Genomic DNA, 17,810 nt, shown 5'->3' with positions numbered 1-17,810 from the left:
ACAGTAAAAATAATTCTTTGACTATAAACATATTACATAGAAGAGTTTTTCTTTTTTTACAAGTGATAATTTACAATGATGAGATGATCTTAAAAAATAATACCTAATGTACAATATGTAGTTAATTAACTCCCTTGAGTACTAATTAAGTTATATTTCTAAATAAACTCACTGATCTGAATTTTAATATTACAAATTTCGTTTTCTTATAAATAATTTTAATAATTTTCTTGTGAACTTTGTCAACTAGTAAAATTGTCAACATTATATTTATAAATCACTCGTAAAAACATTTGTTATTTTAATGGTTAATATTTTGATAAATTTAAATCAATGTTGTAAACATATTTATAACATATTTATGTTATTGTTATTTCTGTAAATTGTGTCAAGTGTTGTTTTAAAGTAAAATTTTCAAAATATTTCGAAAAAAATTGTATTAATAATTATATATATTAATTAATTATAATTATATATTAATTAATTATCAATTATTAATAATATAATTTATTATATTGCAAAACTTTTTAAGCAACATCTTAAATTTTTATTAATATTTTAATTAACATTGATTTAAATTTAAATTTAATTATTATTTCAAAATATTATCTATTAATAATATTTGGATGATAAAATTTGACAAATTTAGATTTTAATCTTTCGGGCAATTCTTCGTTTAATAAAACTAGGACATACATGCTTGCGATATTCGTGCGTCTTTTTTTCTTTTCTTTCTTTTCTTCCCTTTTAACACTTTAAATTTTAAACTTGTCAAACAGTTGTTAAAGTAAAGCTGTTAAAATACTCTCTATGACAATCGATAATAAACAAAATCGTCTACGCGAAGTTGGTGCGTAGATAAACCGATCGATAACCGATGACAACGAAAAGAGGCTTCAAAAGTAAATAACATGCCTCTTTTAAGGTAAGGTGACATAAACTTAAACCTATACGTCTTGAAAATAATAATACCCTTCGTAATTTTCCTAGAACCGATAATATCTTTTTACAGTTTTAGAGTTGATCAATCACCATGTTAACGATTGATAATTTCACCATTGCTCTAGCTCGATTTGGTAATCGGTGAAGTAGCGGTCTCATCTTTCTCAAAAAATATTGGATCTCATTTCTTAAGGGAATCATCGTTCTTCTCATTGTTCCCGTAATTCTTTTCCGTCGTTTTGTCTTCTTCCTCTTCACCGTAACATTTTTTGCTTCAAAATATTGTTCCTCGTTCACCTGCATCAAATTAAAATTATTCAAATAATCATTCGCAGATGTAATTACAAATATATATAATCTAGCACTAACCTGCATTTTAACTTTGTCCTCCAAAATTTCCAAAGATTGCGGAAGTATTTTTTCCTCCTGCAAATCTATCTCTTCTTCATTGGAGTTTAAATTTTCCTCTACAGGTTCTGGAGATATCGATAGAAGCTCCACTAGACTTTTGTCCACATTTTGATTCGTATTTTGTAAAATAATAGAAGTTTGATTGTTGTCTTTCACCCAAATTTGCTGCTTACTCGAACTATTCGTTAAGTTCTTTGTTTTATTCCGTTTTTTTATTGTTGAAGATTTTTGCTGCTGCTGTTGTTGTTGCTGTTGCTCTTGTTCCGGTAGATTTATCTTTATTAACAGTCCTGGCGGAATACTTGATAAACTGTGAACCGGTATTGGAGTACCCAGAGTTGATATGTCCCCAGTAAACGGCACTATAATCTTCTTGATGCCTCCTTGAATATTATTTGTAACATTTGAGGCGACATTATTGACGGCAACTGACTGGAATTGATGTCCCAACTGAGTCTTCCAGTTAGGCGGAAGCGGCAGCTTCTTAATCACCCTATTTTCCAAATGAGTAAAATCAGGTCTAGGGATATTAATAGAAGTTGGTCTTCGAGATTTCCCCCGTTTCTTCGCCAATGGTGTGGGCTTGTTATCAATCTTGGGTTTCTTGCTGGATACAAGCGGTCTGGAAAAGCGTTTGAAGGCTTTGGAAGGATCTTTACTATCCTCTCCGAGATCTTGATCATCTTCATTTTGCTCCGCAACAGTCTCAGGTTCGGATATGTCCCTGATTGTGGGAACTGCGTTGCACGGATTTAACTTATGAAAGTTTTGATCGGTCTGAAAATGTTTGGAGCACAGCACAAGCTTGCGTATCTGATTGGGGGACATTTTAAGCAAATCCTCGCGGCCCAAGAACTGACACCAGCGCAAACAACGACCAATTTCATACGCTGGGAACGGGTGAAACTTATAATGTTCAATTTTGTTCTTCGGATCTGACCTCAATCGACCACAGGCTGCACAAGCCTGGCTCTCCAGCACTTCAGTAGACAGCGGTTCCAGTCTTTTATATTTTTCTGTAAAATCGAAGAGACTTGTCTGACTCTCAGTCTGCAATTCATTAATAGACTGTTCCGATTGATCCACTTCATCTGGATTACGAATACTTGGAATCGCGTTGTCTACTAATCTACCCTTGAATCCTGGAACAAACTGGGAGCGATCAAAATGTTTGGAACAAATGTAGCAAAAGAGGATTTCCTTTCTCGTTAACCTGTAATAAGAGTCTATCCCAACAAAATCCAGCCATTTAAGACAACGAAACTCTTCTCCAGGAAAATGATGGAAAGTTGTGCCATCGTAATCTGGTGGAGGTGGATCTTTTCGTGCTCTTCCACAAAGAACACACGTTATATTGTACAAACTCTGCTTGGGATCGTAGACCGATGGAACTGCAGTGATATATATGCGATTCCAATAATCAGCAAGAAAGTCTTGAGGCTGGAAATGTTTAGAGCAGACCATACGCTGAAGAAGTTGTTTTTTCGTGAGTTTGTAGAGATCTTCACGTCCGCAGAATTCGAGCCAACGACGACAACGTGGCTCGTCCTTCACTGGAAAACCAAAAAACATGTACTCTTCCTGACGATTGTTTAGATTCATACGCGACCGACCGCAGACAACACAGGGATGCGGCATGGTTGAGACCTATTCTCTTATAGATCAAGTGAATCTAATTTATAATAAAAAATCAGGTGGTTTTCACATCCTTCATCTTCATAACTTGGATTTGAAATGATGTAAATTCTTCTCTTCATTTATACAGTAGTTTCCAAACACAAGGAAATCTTCACATCTTTTTCTTTTCATAATTTACAGTTAAAGTTGACTCTCAAAGGTCAAGTAGCTTTCCAATCTTTCTTTCTATAGTTTAAACTTAAAATTGCGATCCTCGGATTCTTCCTCTTCATAATTCATAATAAAATTGCAATTTTCTTAATTTTAATAGTCTTTAAATTCTGCCTGTTCATGCTCCACTGTATAGTTTGATGCAAGAATTTCAATCTAAGTTTTCTTTCGTTACAGCTGAAAATAATGAGATATACATTAAAAAGATGTTTACATTAAATAAATAAGTAAAGAAAAATGGAAAAAAATTATAAAAATATTAGTCAATATTTAATATTTGTACTATATGTGAAAATAAATTATTCTATTTTAATCTTGTTTGTTATCATTAAAAGAAGAGGTTAAGTTTCAGAAAATGAAAAGAATTTGATTTAAAAACATAGTAGTATCAATATTTAGATCAGTATCAATTTAAAATTAATTGTATTATTTCTCTTACAATTTGAAATTTGTGATGTAACTTCTTTCAGATGATTTTGTAAATTGTAAAGTATTTTAAACAGCACGTATACATGTCCAATTTTGAAGATTTTTAAACAATTAATAACACTAAACAAGCACTTCACAATTGTTATTTCAATAAAATTTAAAAAGGAATATATTTAAACTATTAAAAAGATAATATAAAATTTATTTTAAGAGTATGAAGCACTTGTTGCGCTTTCGAAACTATGAGGTTTATATTACTAAACTCTCCGCGTCCAGAACTTAACCTGCAAATGTCACAAATAGTTTGACAGTTCTTTGTGGTTAGGAGCTCCTTCAAATATCTAATATTTATCAATATTTAATAAATAAATAGTTCAAAAAGTTTATACTTACATATTTTTTATTGATAAAGCAAAAATTTACAAGATGGCAGAGAATGTAAATAATCCATATGATATTAATGGACAACATTTTGATTCAAATATGTATTTTCAAAAATTGTTGAAGGTGAGTTAATTTGAATAAATATTTTTAATACATTATTTTAATACAGAATAAATTAAATTAAATTATTAACGAATGCGTAATAATTGTTAATAATAAAAGCATTAAATAAAATTTTAATGTATACAACAATAAACAATGCCATAAATCAGTTATTTTTTACTTTTCTTAGTACTTGATATTTTTTTGGGTTTTTAATATATAATTTTAATTTCTTTTTGCCAGGAATGCACTTTAAAGCAAATTATGGATCATGAAGCTGAGATCATAAAAAACACTCAGACTTTAAATTCTGATATGCAGACTTTAGTATATGAAAATTATAATAAATTTATATCTGCTACTGATACTATTCGCAAGGTAAGATATTATTCAAACAATTATTGGATATATTTCTAATTTTAAGTATGATTTTTAGATGAAAACAGATTTCAAAGAAATGGAGAACAGCATGGATCTCTTGGCAGCAAATATGGACAGCATCACTTCTTTCTCAGAAAAAATTTCTTCAACTTTACATGGGACAAGACAACAAATTGCTAAACTGTCCTCTGTTCATACTCTGTTGAAGAAATTGCAGTTTCTCTTCAAGCTACCTGGCAATCTGAAAGATAAAATAAACGAAGAAAACTATGCGCAAGTATGTACTTAAAACATTTTTATTTCTAAATAGATGTGTAATGTGTAATAAATTAATACAATATTCTTTATTTTAATCTTTAATTCATAATTTATAAATAATTTTTTCAGGCAGTTCAAGATTATGTTCATGCACAAAGAGTTCTCGATCAATATAGTAACATGCCATCTTTTCAAGGCATCCAAAAAGACTGCGAGGACATTTTAGAAGAACTGAAATCTAAACTCAGATTACAGTTTCACAAAAGAGATGCTTCTACTAAGGCTCTTGCCGAAAATGTCGATCTTTTGCTGAAATTAAAAGAACCAGCTGATTCTTTATGCACTGAATTTTTGACGCACGCTGAGAAACGGTTGACAGAACAATTAGAGATCTTGAAAGTTATGTGTGAAAATGACATTATCGAATTTGTAGACATGGCTTCTTCGGGATTTCTTAGTGATTTGTGTTTAATTGTGGACTCTTACAACGATTTATTTATAAATCGATCATTGGAAGATAATGATTTAGTTGATGATTTTGAAATAACAGCTATGAATCATTTGAATAAGTTTGTTGTAAGCAATATGAAGAAATATTTTGATTTAATAAGCAAAAGAGTGGAAGATGTGGCCGATACAGCAATTTTGGTGAGAGCTCTTGACAGATTTTATCGCAGGCTACAAGCGATGAATACATTATGCAAAGAAACGGACTTTGCCAGGTGATAAAGAAAAAGAGAGACATATTGAAATACAATAAGAATAATTTGTGACAAAATGCATAAGTAGTGTGTAAAATGTATTAGTAAATAATATGGAATAGAAAATAAAATAAGTAACATGATACACTACTAGCATGTTAATAAAAATTTGAAATAATTATTTTGCAGGATTGGAACGGATATTATTGTGAATGCTGGTCGCAAACAATGTCGCAATCATTTGCATAGTCTAAAACAACATTTGAGTGAGACTTTAGCTAAAGTAAGACAGACATTAGCTACCAAAGTCACACAGGATGGAGATGGCGGTTTGGCAGAGCTTCAAGCAATGCTCATCATGCCTACCATTGAAAAAGTTAAAGGAGTTTTGCAGGATTTATTGGTTTGTATCTATTATACCACTTTTATTGTTTTATTAATAATATAATGATGATCGATAGAGATTTAAATTGCTTATCAAACTTGTTTTTTCTAGGCATTTTTGCAGCCAGATTTGACGTTTAGTCCGAAAACGCAGTTTCTGCAAAGTTTTTGCGTGGACGAAGTGAGAGAAGGATTAGTGATCGGTTTTCTGCATCATCTTACTGCTACAGCAGCAGGATTCTGCAATGGATCTGATGTGCCGAAATTTCCGCCCACCTTGTTGCTTCTGCTTAGCAAAATGTGCCTTGAGTACAAGGAGAACAATGTCCGTCATTTGGTACGTAAAACAATTGTTTTAACGTGATTTTTGGACATGGTAAATAATTTAATATCTAATATAACATATGATTAAAATAAATAATGTATTTGCTTTGTACCATTTGATTTAATGCAGCTTACGACTACTGACGACCTCTTCAGCATTGTTCAATATACATCTTCAGAGAACATTGTAACTCACGGATCAGAAATGTGCGATCATTTTCAAGAAGCTGCTCAAAAATTGTTGAATCACTACGTGCGAATTCAGGGACTAGCAGTTTCCCAAATGTTGAGGAAATCTGTAGAAACTAGAGATTGGCTGCATACGATTGAACCGCGAACCGTGAGAGCCGTGATGAAGAGGGTTGTCGAAGATGTAACTGCCATTGATTCCCAAGTCGCCGCATTATACGATGATAACGATGGTCAAGTAGATAGAAGTAGCGACAGCAGCAGGAAGACTCATAGGTATATAAAAGACACTTAGCTGAACATTTTTTTTCAATTACATACATTTTTCCAGAAATTCTCTGAGGATTTTATATGCAACAAATTATTAGATCTTTGAATTTTTGAAATCTTTATCATTCTTTAATTGTTAGATATTTGGAATGTAATAAAATATATGTTTATTTTAGTATTAGCGTGTCGAGGCATCACTATAGATCAAATTGGTCATCCTATACATCCAGCCACATCGATTCTTCTCTTGTGACGAACATTCACAAGCTATTCTCTGAACGAATCGAAATCTTTTCGTCAGTGCAATTCAATAAGGCGTCCATTCTAACAGGAATTATTAAGATTAGCTTAAAGGTGATATTAAATTGTAATATATTACTTTTTGAATAATGTGTATGTATAGTAGTTTAATTTTTATGTATTACTTTATCCATTATTCGTTAAATCGTCAGTTTTAATTTACTATTTTTGTTTTTACCTTTTATATTATTTATCGAATCGTGAATTTTTGTACACCATCTCTTTATTTCATTATATCATTATCAAATTATTATTATTTTGTAAAATAGCGGTAAAAATTTCTGTGGAATAATATTTTTAGCAGATAATGTACTAGTAATGATCGCTCAGGTGGTGCAGAGTGGTTGCAATGACAAAATAGCATGGCTATTATCCACTTTGCGAAGTTGATTCATCCTACTAACTCTGCCATCATTCGCTACGCATTATATCTCATGCTTTTACTATTTGCTTACAATTGATGCTATACAATAATTAAATTAGTAATTATTCTTTTTCAATAATAATATTCTAATACTTTATGCTTTTCTGCGCACAGACTTTCCTCGAATGCGTGAGACTACGAACGTTCAGTAAGTACGGCTTGCAACAAATTCAAGTGGACACACATTATTTGCAACTTTATCTGTGGAGATTCGTTTCGGATGAGAAGTACAATTTCAGTTTATATTAATTCTTCATAAACATTTAAAAAAATATACTTACATTAATATTGTTTGCAGTGTGGTTTACTTTTTGCTGGACGAGATTTTGGGTAGCGCGGTGCACCGATGTCTGGAACCAGTCTTAATGGAACCCAGCGTGGTAGACATTATTTGCGAACGAGGTTGATTCATGAACAATTTCAAATTGTCTTGTGCAATTGCATATATCAGTGTAATATCACAGAGGGTACGATACGTTATATAGTTTATAAATTAATAAATTACTACAATGATCATAATCAATTAAACATATATTGTAATGTATAGAAGAATAAAAGTAATATATTTACAAACTAGAGACATTTTATGTGCAATAAATAGCTGCGTTTAAATTCTGCACACACAAATATTTCTGCAAGTATTTTTAGAATTTATTTAACATTACAGTCCGAAAATTATTCCACAGACTTGCTTTCATTTTTCTGTGATTTGTAATACTCTCTAATTGATAAAACTATCAATTGATAGCGTTTTATGGTCTATCAGTAAGTAATTTTCTTTAAGCAAATTTTTATTTTATAATTTTATTAAAGTATTGTAAAGAAAGAAAGACGCGGAGAATCTAAATTACCTTAATAAGAGACTCCGCTTCATACGTCACGCTCCTCTTTTCTTCATCCTCCTTTACATTGCGAAGACGGTTTGCTATTCTTTCCTTTGATTGTCCCCACCTATATCTTGCTCAAAGTATAAAGCCATTAGGTTTAGTGCGCGGTGTAAGAAGCAGTACAGGGTCAAACGATTTTAATAAGTCTTAATTCTTGTTCGCCACATTCTATACTTTCGAACTTTCCTGCCGAGCTCGTTTCTTTAAAATTTTTTAAAAATTAATTTTTGTTTTTTTTTTATCTTTGTCCTTATTGCATTTTGTCATTCAATTCATTTATTACATTTGTATCAAGTATTTATTTCACGTGACGATTATTGAACACACACGCATTTTCAATACAGTATTATATTCCGCTGGAATAATCCATCAATCAAGAGACGAACGGGGTCGCGATAAGTTTATCGTTTGCATGGGGTACCAGAGAGAACTTGTAGCCCCTTGACAGTGGTTACTCTCGACTTAATTCGGACTTCCTCTCTCTTGGGATGAGATTCATTCGGCGAGTATCCGGCCTGAGCCCACGCACCACACATATTATACCCAATTTAATAATACTCGCTTCCCTGAATTGCTCTTGGTAAGCCTGGTCAAACTTTAGTCTTGAATTTTTTTCCGAAAATATTCTTTTTCTGATAATTATTTTAATTAGTGATTTTTTATCTGTAAAGAAGATATTTTTTTTTCGTGTTTACCGTTACATCGTTACGATGAAAAAAATTTCAACATATGGAACACTTTTATAAAATAAACATTCCCTGATAATCGAGTAATACGTATTACGTGAAGATTACACGATTCTTTTATAAAAGTGTGTTCACAACTCTTATGAAATGTTCCTGATTTTTCCAATTAAATTAAATTTATAAAGGCGTATAAACATGTGTTTAATTAATCAAGATAAAACGATAAAAATAATAATTTTCAAGTAATTTACGGAAAAACAAGATATATGTAATTTAATAAATTCGATGTAATATTTTTCACATTCTTCAGAATTAAAATTTTCAAATATACATACGTCTTTCGTTTTTATTTTTTTTTAAAACTTATCTGACAGTGATTATTGATGACAAGCTGATATTTTATATGCAACGACTCAAATAATATATTATGCGAAAATAATGTACGGAATATGAAAAAAACAAAAATAAAAAATTTTACGATCAAGGCAGTATCAAATTGGATCTATTTGAAGACTGTCGAAGAAAGATCTCGAGCAGAAAAACGATATTAAAAACAGACGGACATGTGGCAGCAGACACACGTGATATCTTGAGAAACACCTGTGCATGCGTAACTCGGCGACAATTTCCCGTGGCATTCTACTCAAAGCTGCTGTCACATATAGATAGCAACGTATCGTACTCCTACGACGTGTCAAAGTGAATCATTAGTTATGTGAAGCGCTTGTGTGAAGCCTGGAACAAGTTCACATGTTTTCTAAAAATTATTTGTATAAAATATTTTTAATATAACGTAATATGTGTAATACTATAAAGCCAGCTTTTTAGATAGACGATTTCTTACCTTGAGTGAACAGTAGTTAGTATTTAGATTTGAGACTTTTTGGAGCATTGTCTTCTCTACAATTTCTCAAAGCTTTTTTTCGCACACGAGGCTATCATTTATTCATACATACTAAATAAGAAATGACGAATGGAAGAAGAAAAAAAGGATAATCAGTATTGTGTAGTAATATTGCTTCACTTCGATAAAATAGACCCGCATGGGAAAGCTGTGAATCATAAAATCACAATGGTGTTCAAAGTGTCTGAATATAAGGGCGTGATGTGCAATAGGATTCCTGTTATACCCTTATATAATTTTTATTTTTAAAAGTAAAATTTGTGCTTATCATCGTTTTTCAATTCATGATTTTTATGGCATTATTATATTATATTTCTACAAATAACGCATGTTTATTTAATACATAAAAATTGGATAAAAATATTTTATATACTAATTTAATTTACTGAATCATTAACTTTAATTTATAAAATTAATGTATTAAAATTATTAATTTTTATTTAATTAATTATTTTGCTAAATTACTATTTTTTAACTTACAAAAATAATTTTTTTAAGTGAAATATATTTTTAGATCTTTGTCTTAGATTAATGTTTTAAATAAATAAATTGATCATATTATTTCAAATTTAAAAATAATTTATATTTTTTTAAATAAACTAGTTTTACATAGTATCACAATTTTTATATCTAAAAGTTTATTTTTGAAACTTACCTGGTTGTTATCATCATCATTATTGTTATCTAATATAACTTTAATTTTACGTTATATGTTTCAGATTCTCAAGAAACAATATTCATTTTGCGATGAAAATTGCAAGAGAGATATTTCGATTTGTGACCGTAACAATGGGCGAAATATTATTTAAACACTCGTTGCTGCGTTCACAAATCTAACTATCCCTTTCCCATCTGACAGTCATAGATATATATGTAGATAAACTTAGAAGTTACATAACGCGTATGCTTAAAAAAATTGACCAATCACGTGGCATATGGTTCATGCGTTATGCAACTTGATGTGGACATACCCTAAATCATCTTTTTACAAATAAATCTTACATATCTAAAACTATATAACAACGCATACACATCTAGTTATTGTATATAGTTAATGTATAATTTGTGATACAAATTTGTTTATGTATTGTTGCATGAATATTTGAGTTGATTGTCGAAGTTGGACGAAGTTTAAACGGATTGATTAAAAGGTAAAATTTTAGCAGCTTATTTACGTGCTAAGTAGTAGTGCCGTAGGTGATGATTTAAAAAATTCACCTCGGCACGATTACTTCACATGTAGTGGGCGCAGGCAACATCGATGACAAAGTGTCTGGAGTTGGAGGTCTTATAAAGCGCGCTTGGCTATTTTTGCGTGGTAATTTGTTTAAACGCTTAAAATAAATTATCAATCAATTAGAAATTGAAGTTATTGTTTGACTTAAATCATTAATAATTTGAAGAAACAATTCTAAAATTAAATAGAATATATTGTCACTTAATTCAGCACTGGACTATAAATTTCTTGAACTTTACTCTTTAGCATTTACCCGTTTTCGTTGCTATTGTTATCTTTTATCAAACTATTTTTTTTCAGTTAATATTAAGCGTATTTAATCTGTAACAAGAGCGCGCAATCTCGTCGCGAGATTTGAATGAGAGCCTTACCAGGCCGGTGAATAGTTTGATAACAGCTCTCCTCTTGACGGAAGGAGGGAGGAGGTAACAGGATCATTCGCCGTCGGTTGGCAGACCATTCAGTGCCGAGACCAACACTGATTTCAAGTGGTAAATTGACTCAGAACGAGTGGGAGAGAAAAAATGACGGCGTGGAGTGACCGGCGATGACGTCGCGGAAGTAGAAGGGAGAACAGTGACGTATTGGTATTAAAAAATACTAAATAAAAAGACAAAATTTTGATGAATATACAATATGAAATGAGCATACAATAAGTAATACTTAATATTACTTCTGTAAAATCAAATATATATGTCTTTATTCTCTTTTCTTTATAATATTGTTCATTTTTTAAATTCTATTTTTTTAAATTTTAGTTTCTGTTTACCTCTCTTATTGCATTAAGGGCTGAGAATTTGCGGTTGCGTCGCTGATAGGAAAGGAAGGGTTTGAAATACGGCAAGAAGACAACGGAGAAAGATGACGCTGTCACAGAGAACAGCAGTAGCCGTGGATGTCTTCTCTTCGTCGTCGGACGGTTAATAGGCAGTGAACGCTGTTTGAATGCTTAATGCAGTGCGCATTCTAGGATTAAATTGACCAATCATTTCCCGCGCGCATCGCAGAGGCAATTGCGCCGCGCGCTCGCGCGCTCTACTATATCAAGTCAATCAATGGCACTTAGCGCTCAGTTGCCACCGCGCCACTGTGCAGTTCGTATTATGACAAGTTGAATTGTGTATCCGCGTGCATCATTATATCAAGCTAATCGAGAGCGCACTATGCTCTGTCGTTGCGCGCTTCATTAGTGGAGTTTGATTTTTTTTTTTTTTTTGCTTCTGTTGCGTGAAATTAAAAACGCGCGCGCGCGTGCGAGAATAAAGCTACGATTCAGCGCATTCAGTGAACGAACGGAGTGAAGGAATGCACGTGAGGAGTCGATTATATTAGTCTATAATGACGAAAAAATATTTTATTGGGCTTTCACTAAAAAAAGAACTTGATATTTTCTTGCAGATTACTTGCTCTTGTACGAAGTATTATAAAATTTTCGGTCAACTTCAGAACTTCTCGGTATTGAATTCTCGCATGTCAGAAATCTGCTGACAATGTAATGTTCTTTTCAAATGTTCAAGATTAATCTTCAGGGTTTTTTGGATTAATTTCGAGATTAGTTTATAATTGGATTTATATTCAAGTTAATATTTAATGTGATTTTGATTTTGGAGAACCTTCAAAAATCGAACATTCTAGATCTTTCGCGAACCTTCTGGATCTTTCCAGAACCTTTCGAAATCGAACATTCTAGACCCTTCGCGAACCTTCTGGATCTTTTCAGAACTCTTCAAACTCGAATATTCTAGACCTTTCGCGAACTTTCTGGACCTTTAGAATGTCTGAGTTATTTGTTATTTATAAGACATGTCATAGACTTTTTTTAAATTCTTATTAAATGTTAACTATAACAGATTATATATAATAGAATAGAATATATGTAATTAAATATGCCTGTATTATATGAGAGAAAAATTTCGCAAATAATTACTCGCACATGTGTAGAAAAGGGTTAAAGGTTACTTACGATTTCCTGCGATTGTTTCGACATAAATACGGGAATCGCATTCTTGAAATATATTACGAAGAATAATCGCATTTAGATTAAATATAAGGAAATCATTATTTTTAACGCGAGTTTGAATTAATGATTTTAAGGATTAACGAGTTATTTTTTTCTCTTTTACTGTTATTTAATTTTTTCCACAATTACTATTATAATTTTTTATTATTTGATTTTAATTGTTTTTTTTTATTCTGAATTTTTTTCTTTTCTATATTATTAATCTTTAATTTTTAGATTAGTAATTTTTACTAATTAATAATTGTTTCAAAATTGTTTTAGAATGTTTTATTTCTCTTCTTGTTGATCTTCCATCTTGAAGAGCATGTCGAATTTAAAAGAAGTATTTTGTTATTCTGAAGATATGCTCTGCTCCTTACTGCTCTTCGCTCTTTATCGCGATGACTTCTGAACCCTCGCACGGATGATAGGATAGTGCATAGGACGCGAGAGGAAAGATATGACTAGGGTCAAAATACCAATAATGTGTTCTGTGAAAAGTAGGTAAGTTGAAAAGAAACTATTAGGTATTAGAAATATTTTTTGATAATTACATAGTGCCGTTTGATCGATGAAATTAATCTTGTTATATTTGTTAATTTCTTTCTAATAATTATTAATATCGAGAATCAATTACATAATATTATTAATCTATCATGTTTGAGAGCGAAATATTTTATATTTTTTATTTTCTAAGATTATAATTTTCTTAACAGTGATGATGTTGAGCCAATTAAGCAAATTGCATAAGAAATTTATAATTTAATCTTATTCTAATAATTACAGTAATTATTATTACGCTTTTATTTATTATTCAAGTTTTTCGTCTCTGCAGTTTCGGCAAAAATTATTTGTTTGCAATTGACGGATACAGTATCATCCGTTTCATTGCGTTGAAATATCAAGATTTAATGTTGTATCGTAAAAAGTTAGTATCGAATGATACTAAGTGTGTTCTTGAAAAAAAATAAAGATTTTAGGAAGTAATAATTAAAATAAAAATTTGTGTTTAGAAATTGTAATTAAAAATTTTTAATTAAGAGTTTATGAGTCTAAAATTTTAAATATTTAATGATTAAATAGTTTATTTATTAATAAAAACAAAATTGTGTTTTTTCAGCAAAATCATATTTTCTCGTCACAAGTATCTCGTTATTCTTATCATTAATTTATAATAGTCCCATTTTTTTATCTCTCTTTCATTCCACTCTTCTTAATACGCTTAAGCACCGGTATATCATTAAATGTTCCCGCAGAAACGAGTCATTTTCAAATTGAGGGGAGCAGCGTTTGACGAACGTCACGAAGGACCACCGGCATTAGCAGAAATTAGCGTTAATTGGCACCCTCTCCCCCCCATGTCGTCTTATCCCACGGCTAGTCCCCTTTTTTTCGTTGTCTCTCGGTTTTTCGCGCTTTGCAACTATCAACGCCAGAAAAACGTCGTTTCTGTCTACAGGGTGTCTCGTTATTATTTAATAAATTTGGAGTTGATCTGTTCCGAATAAGGAAAGTTTTTAAGGAAAAAACAAACTAAAATAGAAGTAATATTTTTTAAAATACCAGAATTATATTATAACATTAAAATTAAATTAAATCAAGTTAAGTAATGATACAGATGTGATAAAAAATTCTAACTAAATTTTAGAAATGTAATTTTTTTTAATTTTTGCTAATGTTACTTGTTTACTTAATGATTTTAATGCTCTTTTCTTATTAATTTTTCCTGGGAAACAGCAATTTTTGAGTCACCCTGTGTGCATACATGTGTTGCATACGACATGCTATACGTTGCAGCTGAATCTGCAACAGCGGCGTCTCTAATCCTCTTTGGCAAACGATTAAAACTTAATCCAAGCGACGTTAAAAATAATAAGCAATACAACACGCACTGTTTTCTTAACCCTTTCGCTATCATTGGTATACAGATGGTTCAAAGAATTAAAAAAAAAATTTATTTTAATCATAATTCCGGCTGGTTTTCAGTTGGAAACATTTTAGTAGCATTTTACGTTATGAAATGGCATGTATTAATGTGAGATTTGTATTATAAATTTGTTGTATGTATCATATTTTTGATTATAGACAAAATATCCTTGATATAAATTTTTTTCCTGATTTACTTTTACCTAATACTCGTTCGTACATTCCTCGTTACATCGTGAGACAGGGTAATTTTTTAATCTGCACATTCTACATTCTTATATTATTGTATCATATGCATTCTTGATGCCCGAGCGCGATTTCTAGCTAGGCTATGAATGATGAATAGGACGTTTCATGAAACGAGAAACGCTCGTTCAACAGAGATACACAAAGAAATCAAAGATTCAATTGTACTCTCTTTCCTTCGTTCTTTCATTCATTCTTTATAATATCAAATGCAACTGCACAAAATGCGTAATTGATGCATAAATATAATGTTACGTAATATTTCCTTATCATAATATTATTTCTAAAAATAAATGAAGAAATTTAAATATAGGATGTAAAAATTTAATAGACTCAGTAGTTGCGAGACAGATTACATGAAAGATAACAGTGCGATAACGAAGAAGGTTTCTGATATTTCTGAAAAGCTGTCACAATGAATAGTGAAAGAGGAAAAGAAAGATTATTGAGAGGAAAGGGGAATACAGTGGGCGACTTTAATGACTTCTCGAGGTTGTTTCAATATAGTGCGACTGTCTGCCATTGCATCATCATTATATAGCGGGTGTCTGATTAATACCTGCCGACAAATTCTTTAATAATTTCATAAATAACTTTCTTTTAGCGAAAATGCGGCGAGAAATTAAAATTTTATATATTTTTGAATTTTTTATAAGTATATTTTTATATAAAATATATTCCTACTTAAAAAAAATTGTGTTTATCATTATATTCATTGTGTAATCGAATGTATCATTTTCTAGAGCTCTGCCTTTATTTTAAGTAGGAGCGCTAACCAGAAGAGGACACAGGAAATCCTAATTAATCCTAATAAATCCATTGCCGGTAATATTGTGTGGGATTAGATAATTGACGAAGAAACTCGGTAATTCACGGATATTGCGTGACATGCTCTTCTTTCATTACTTCACGAAATAAACTCATATAGGATATTCTGTGTGAATGATTAATAGCAGATGCGACAGTAATATTCTATATAATAATGTGCCGAATTTATTGAAGAATCCTAGAGAATTCAATATAGAAAAGGTAACTCAATTTATGTCTTATTATTAAATATAAAAATTCCAAGATCAATAATCTATGTTCTACATTCTTTTATATTTTTTATAATTTATATATATATCCTCCTTTTGTTTGCAGAAAGTGTTCAGTAACAATTCTTCAAAGATTCAATGTAGAGGACAAATTGAGTCCTGTTGCTCTTTTAAACAAATTTTAAATTATAATTGTAAAATTTTTTACTTTAATGTTTTCTGTTTGCTCTTTTTTTTGTTTTATAATGTATTTTGTTTGCAGAAGCTGTTGAAGGATAATCTTTGAAGCTACATTTGGAAAAGGAAACCTAAGTCCTGTCCTGTTCCTAAGTACTAGTGCCGCAGGAGTGATTAGGCTGGGCAAAACGTTACCGTATCTCCTGCTGCTCAAGTGCTTATCAACGGGTCGGGACGCATGTCATCTTTTATTTACGATCTAGATTTAAGAAACGACAGAAGCACTTCAAAGACTTGTTTCATTTGATTTTATTTCGAAAACATTGCAAAGCATATTTTTAATAAAAATAATTATTTCTTTTCTTCATCCTAATAACATTCTGTTGTAATATAATGCAATAATATTAATAATCGTAGTAATATGATAAAAATCATTATAATGTAAATCAAAGGAATGTATATATTTAAGTTGATATATTATATAAGAAAAAATATATTCTTATAATTTATGATAATTTATGTTAATATTAACTTGTAATGATATAGGTATATAATTTATTTTATTAAGATATTGAGTTTAGATTTAAGCTATGTCAAAAAAGTTTAAATATTAAAAATAATGAAAAATGTTTAAACAAATTTATATTTATGCAATGTATTTTTTCTTATAAATATAAACAAACATATATCTCCGACAATTATAATTCAATTTTTTAGCACTCCTTTTTATAAAATTTAATTTCTTTAACCTAACTTTATTAAATTGTAATAAAAAGTAAACCTTTACCTTATTATTCCTCAAATTTATCCAGTTTTAGATTTGTTGTTCATTCACTTGCAATCTTTCTTTCCTATTTTTCTTAGAATCTAAGAGCACTTGAATAAATATTCATTTTTTTCTATATCTTATCACATTTAAGTATAAAAAGCATAAAAATATAAATTAATAGAAGGTTAATATGTTTACGATTTGATGAGTTCCGAAACTCACGAAACAAAAACGTATTAGAATTTTAAGGTATACGCACATAATCATGCATAACTGCACACTGCATAAGTAAATAAACCAATTATGTGTTAAATATTGGGCTTGTTCGTTTTAGCTACACTGGGGCTGCTCTGGGTCTGCTCTACACAGGATAATACAGAACAGATAAATAGTTTGTCCTGTATTATCTTGTTTAGAGCAGACCCAGAGCTGCCCCAGTGCAGCTAAAACGAACAAGCCCATAAATTTACGATTAGCCACACGAGCGGTCAATTTTCTTACGTCTATAAGCCTTGCATTATGCAAATTTGTATGAATATATTCTTAAACGTGCAGTTTTATATTGGATACAGCCTAAATTCCCTATAAATTCTAG

General features: G+C 30.7%; 2 protein-coding genes and 2 long non-coding RNA genes across 4 annotated transcripts; 2 read left to right on the top strand and 2 right to left on the bottom strand.

Annotated features, from left to right (window-relative positions):
- Nucleotides 1–668: 668 nt before the first annotated feature.
- Nucleotides 669–3,896, bottom strand: LOC105673411 (uncharacterized). Its single transcript, XM_012369026.2, has 3 exons — nucleotides 3,641–3,896; nucleotides 1,312–3,378; nucleotides 669–1,239 (listed from the first exon to the last, which is right to left on the bottom strand). Exons 2-3 carry the CDS (start codon nucleotides 2,989–2,991, stop codon nucleotides 1,015–1,017), a joined length of 1,905 nt encoding a protein of 634 aa, XP_012224449.1. The 5' UTR covers nucleotides 2,992–3,378; nucleotides 3,641–3,896; the 3' UTR covers nucleotides 669–1,014.
- A 17-nt stretch (nucleotides 3,897–3,913) lies between these two features.
- On the top strand, nucleotides 3,914–7,925 carry Vps51 (vacuolar protein sorting 51). Its single transcript, XM_012369025.2, has 10 exons — nucleotides 3,914–4,137; nucleotides 4,360–4,494; nucleotides 4,553–4,774; nucleotides 4,885–5,477; nucleotides 5,646–5,859; nucleotides 5,953–6,177; nucleotides 6,295–6,629; nucleotides 6,800–6,977; nucleotides 7,462–7,574; nucleotides 7,646–7,925. Exons 1-10 carry the CDS (start codon nucleotides 4,057–4,059, stop codon nucleotides 7,752–7,754), a joined length of 2,205 nt encoding a protein of 734 aa, XP_012224448.1. The 5' UTR covers nucleotides 3,914–4,056; the 3' UTR covers nucleotides 7,755–7,925.
- A 1,126-nt stretch (nucleotides 7,926–9,051) lies between these two features.
- On the bottom strand, nucleotides 9,052–11,367 carry LOC105673412 (uncharacterized). Its single transcript, XR_001100960.2, has 3 exons — nucleotides 10,480–11,367; nucleotides 9,765–9,972; nucleotides 9,052–9,655 (listed from the first exon to the last, which is right to left on the bottom strand). It is a non-coding gene; the product is annotated as an uncharacterized lncRNA (long non-coding RNA).
- Nucleotides 11,074–17,144, top strand: LOC105673429 (uncharacterized). Its single transcript, XR_010889996.1, has 2 exons — nucleotides 11,074–11,142; nucleotides 11,362–17,144. It is a non-coding gene; the product is annotated as an uncharacterized lncRNA (long non-coding RNA).
- The last annotated feature ends 666 nt before the right edge of the window (nucleotides 17,145–17,810 follow it).

Source organism: Linepithema humile, chromosome 4 (assembly GCF_040581485.1).
Source record: "Linepithema humile isolate Giens D197 chromosome 4, Lhum_UNIL_v1.0, whole genome shotgun sequence".
Classification (NCBI taxonomy): Eukaryota; Metazoa; Arthropoda; class Insecta; order Hymenoptera; family Formicidae; genus Linepithema; species Linepithema humile.
This window is presented reverse-complemented; position numbering and strand designations above follow the sequence as displayed.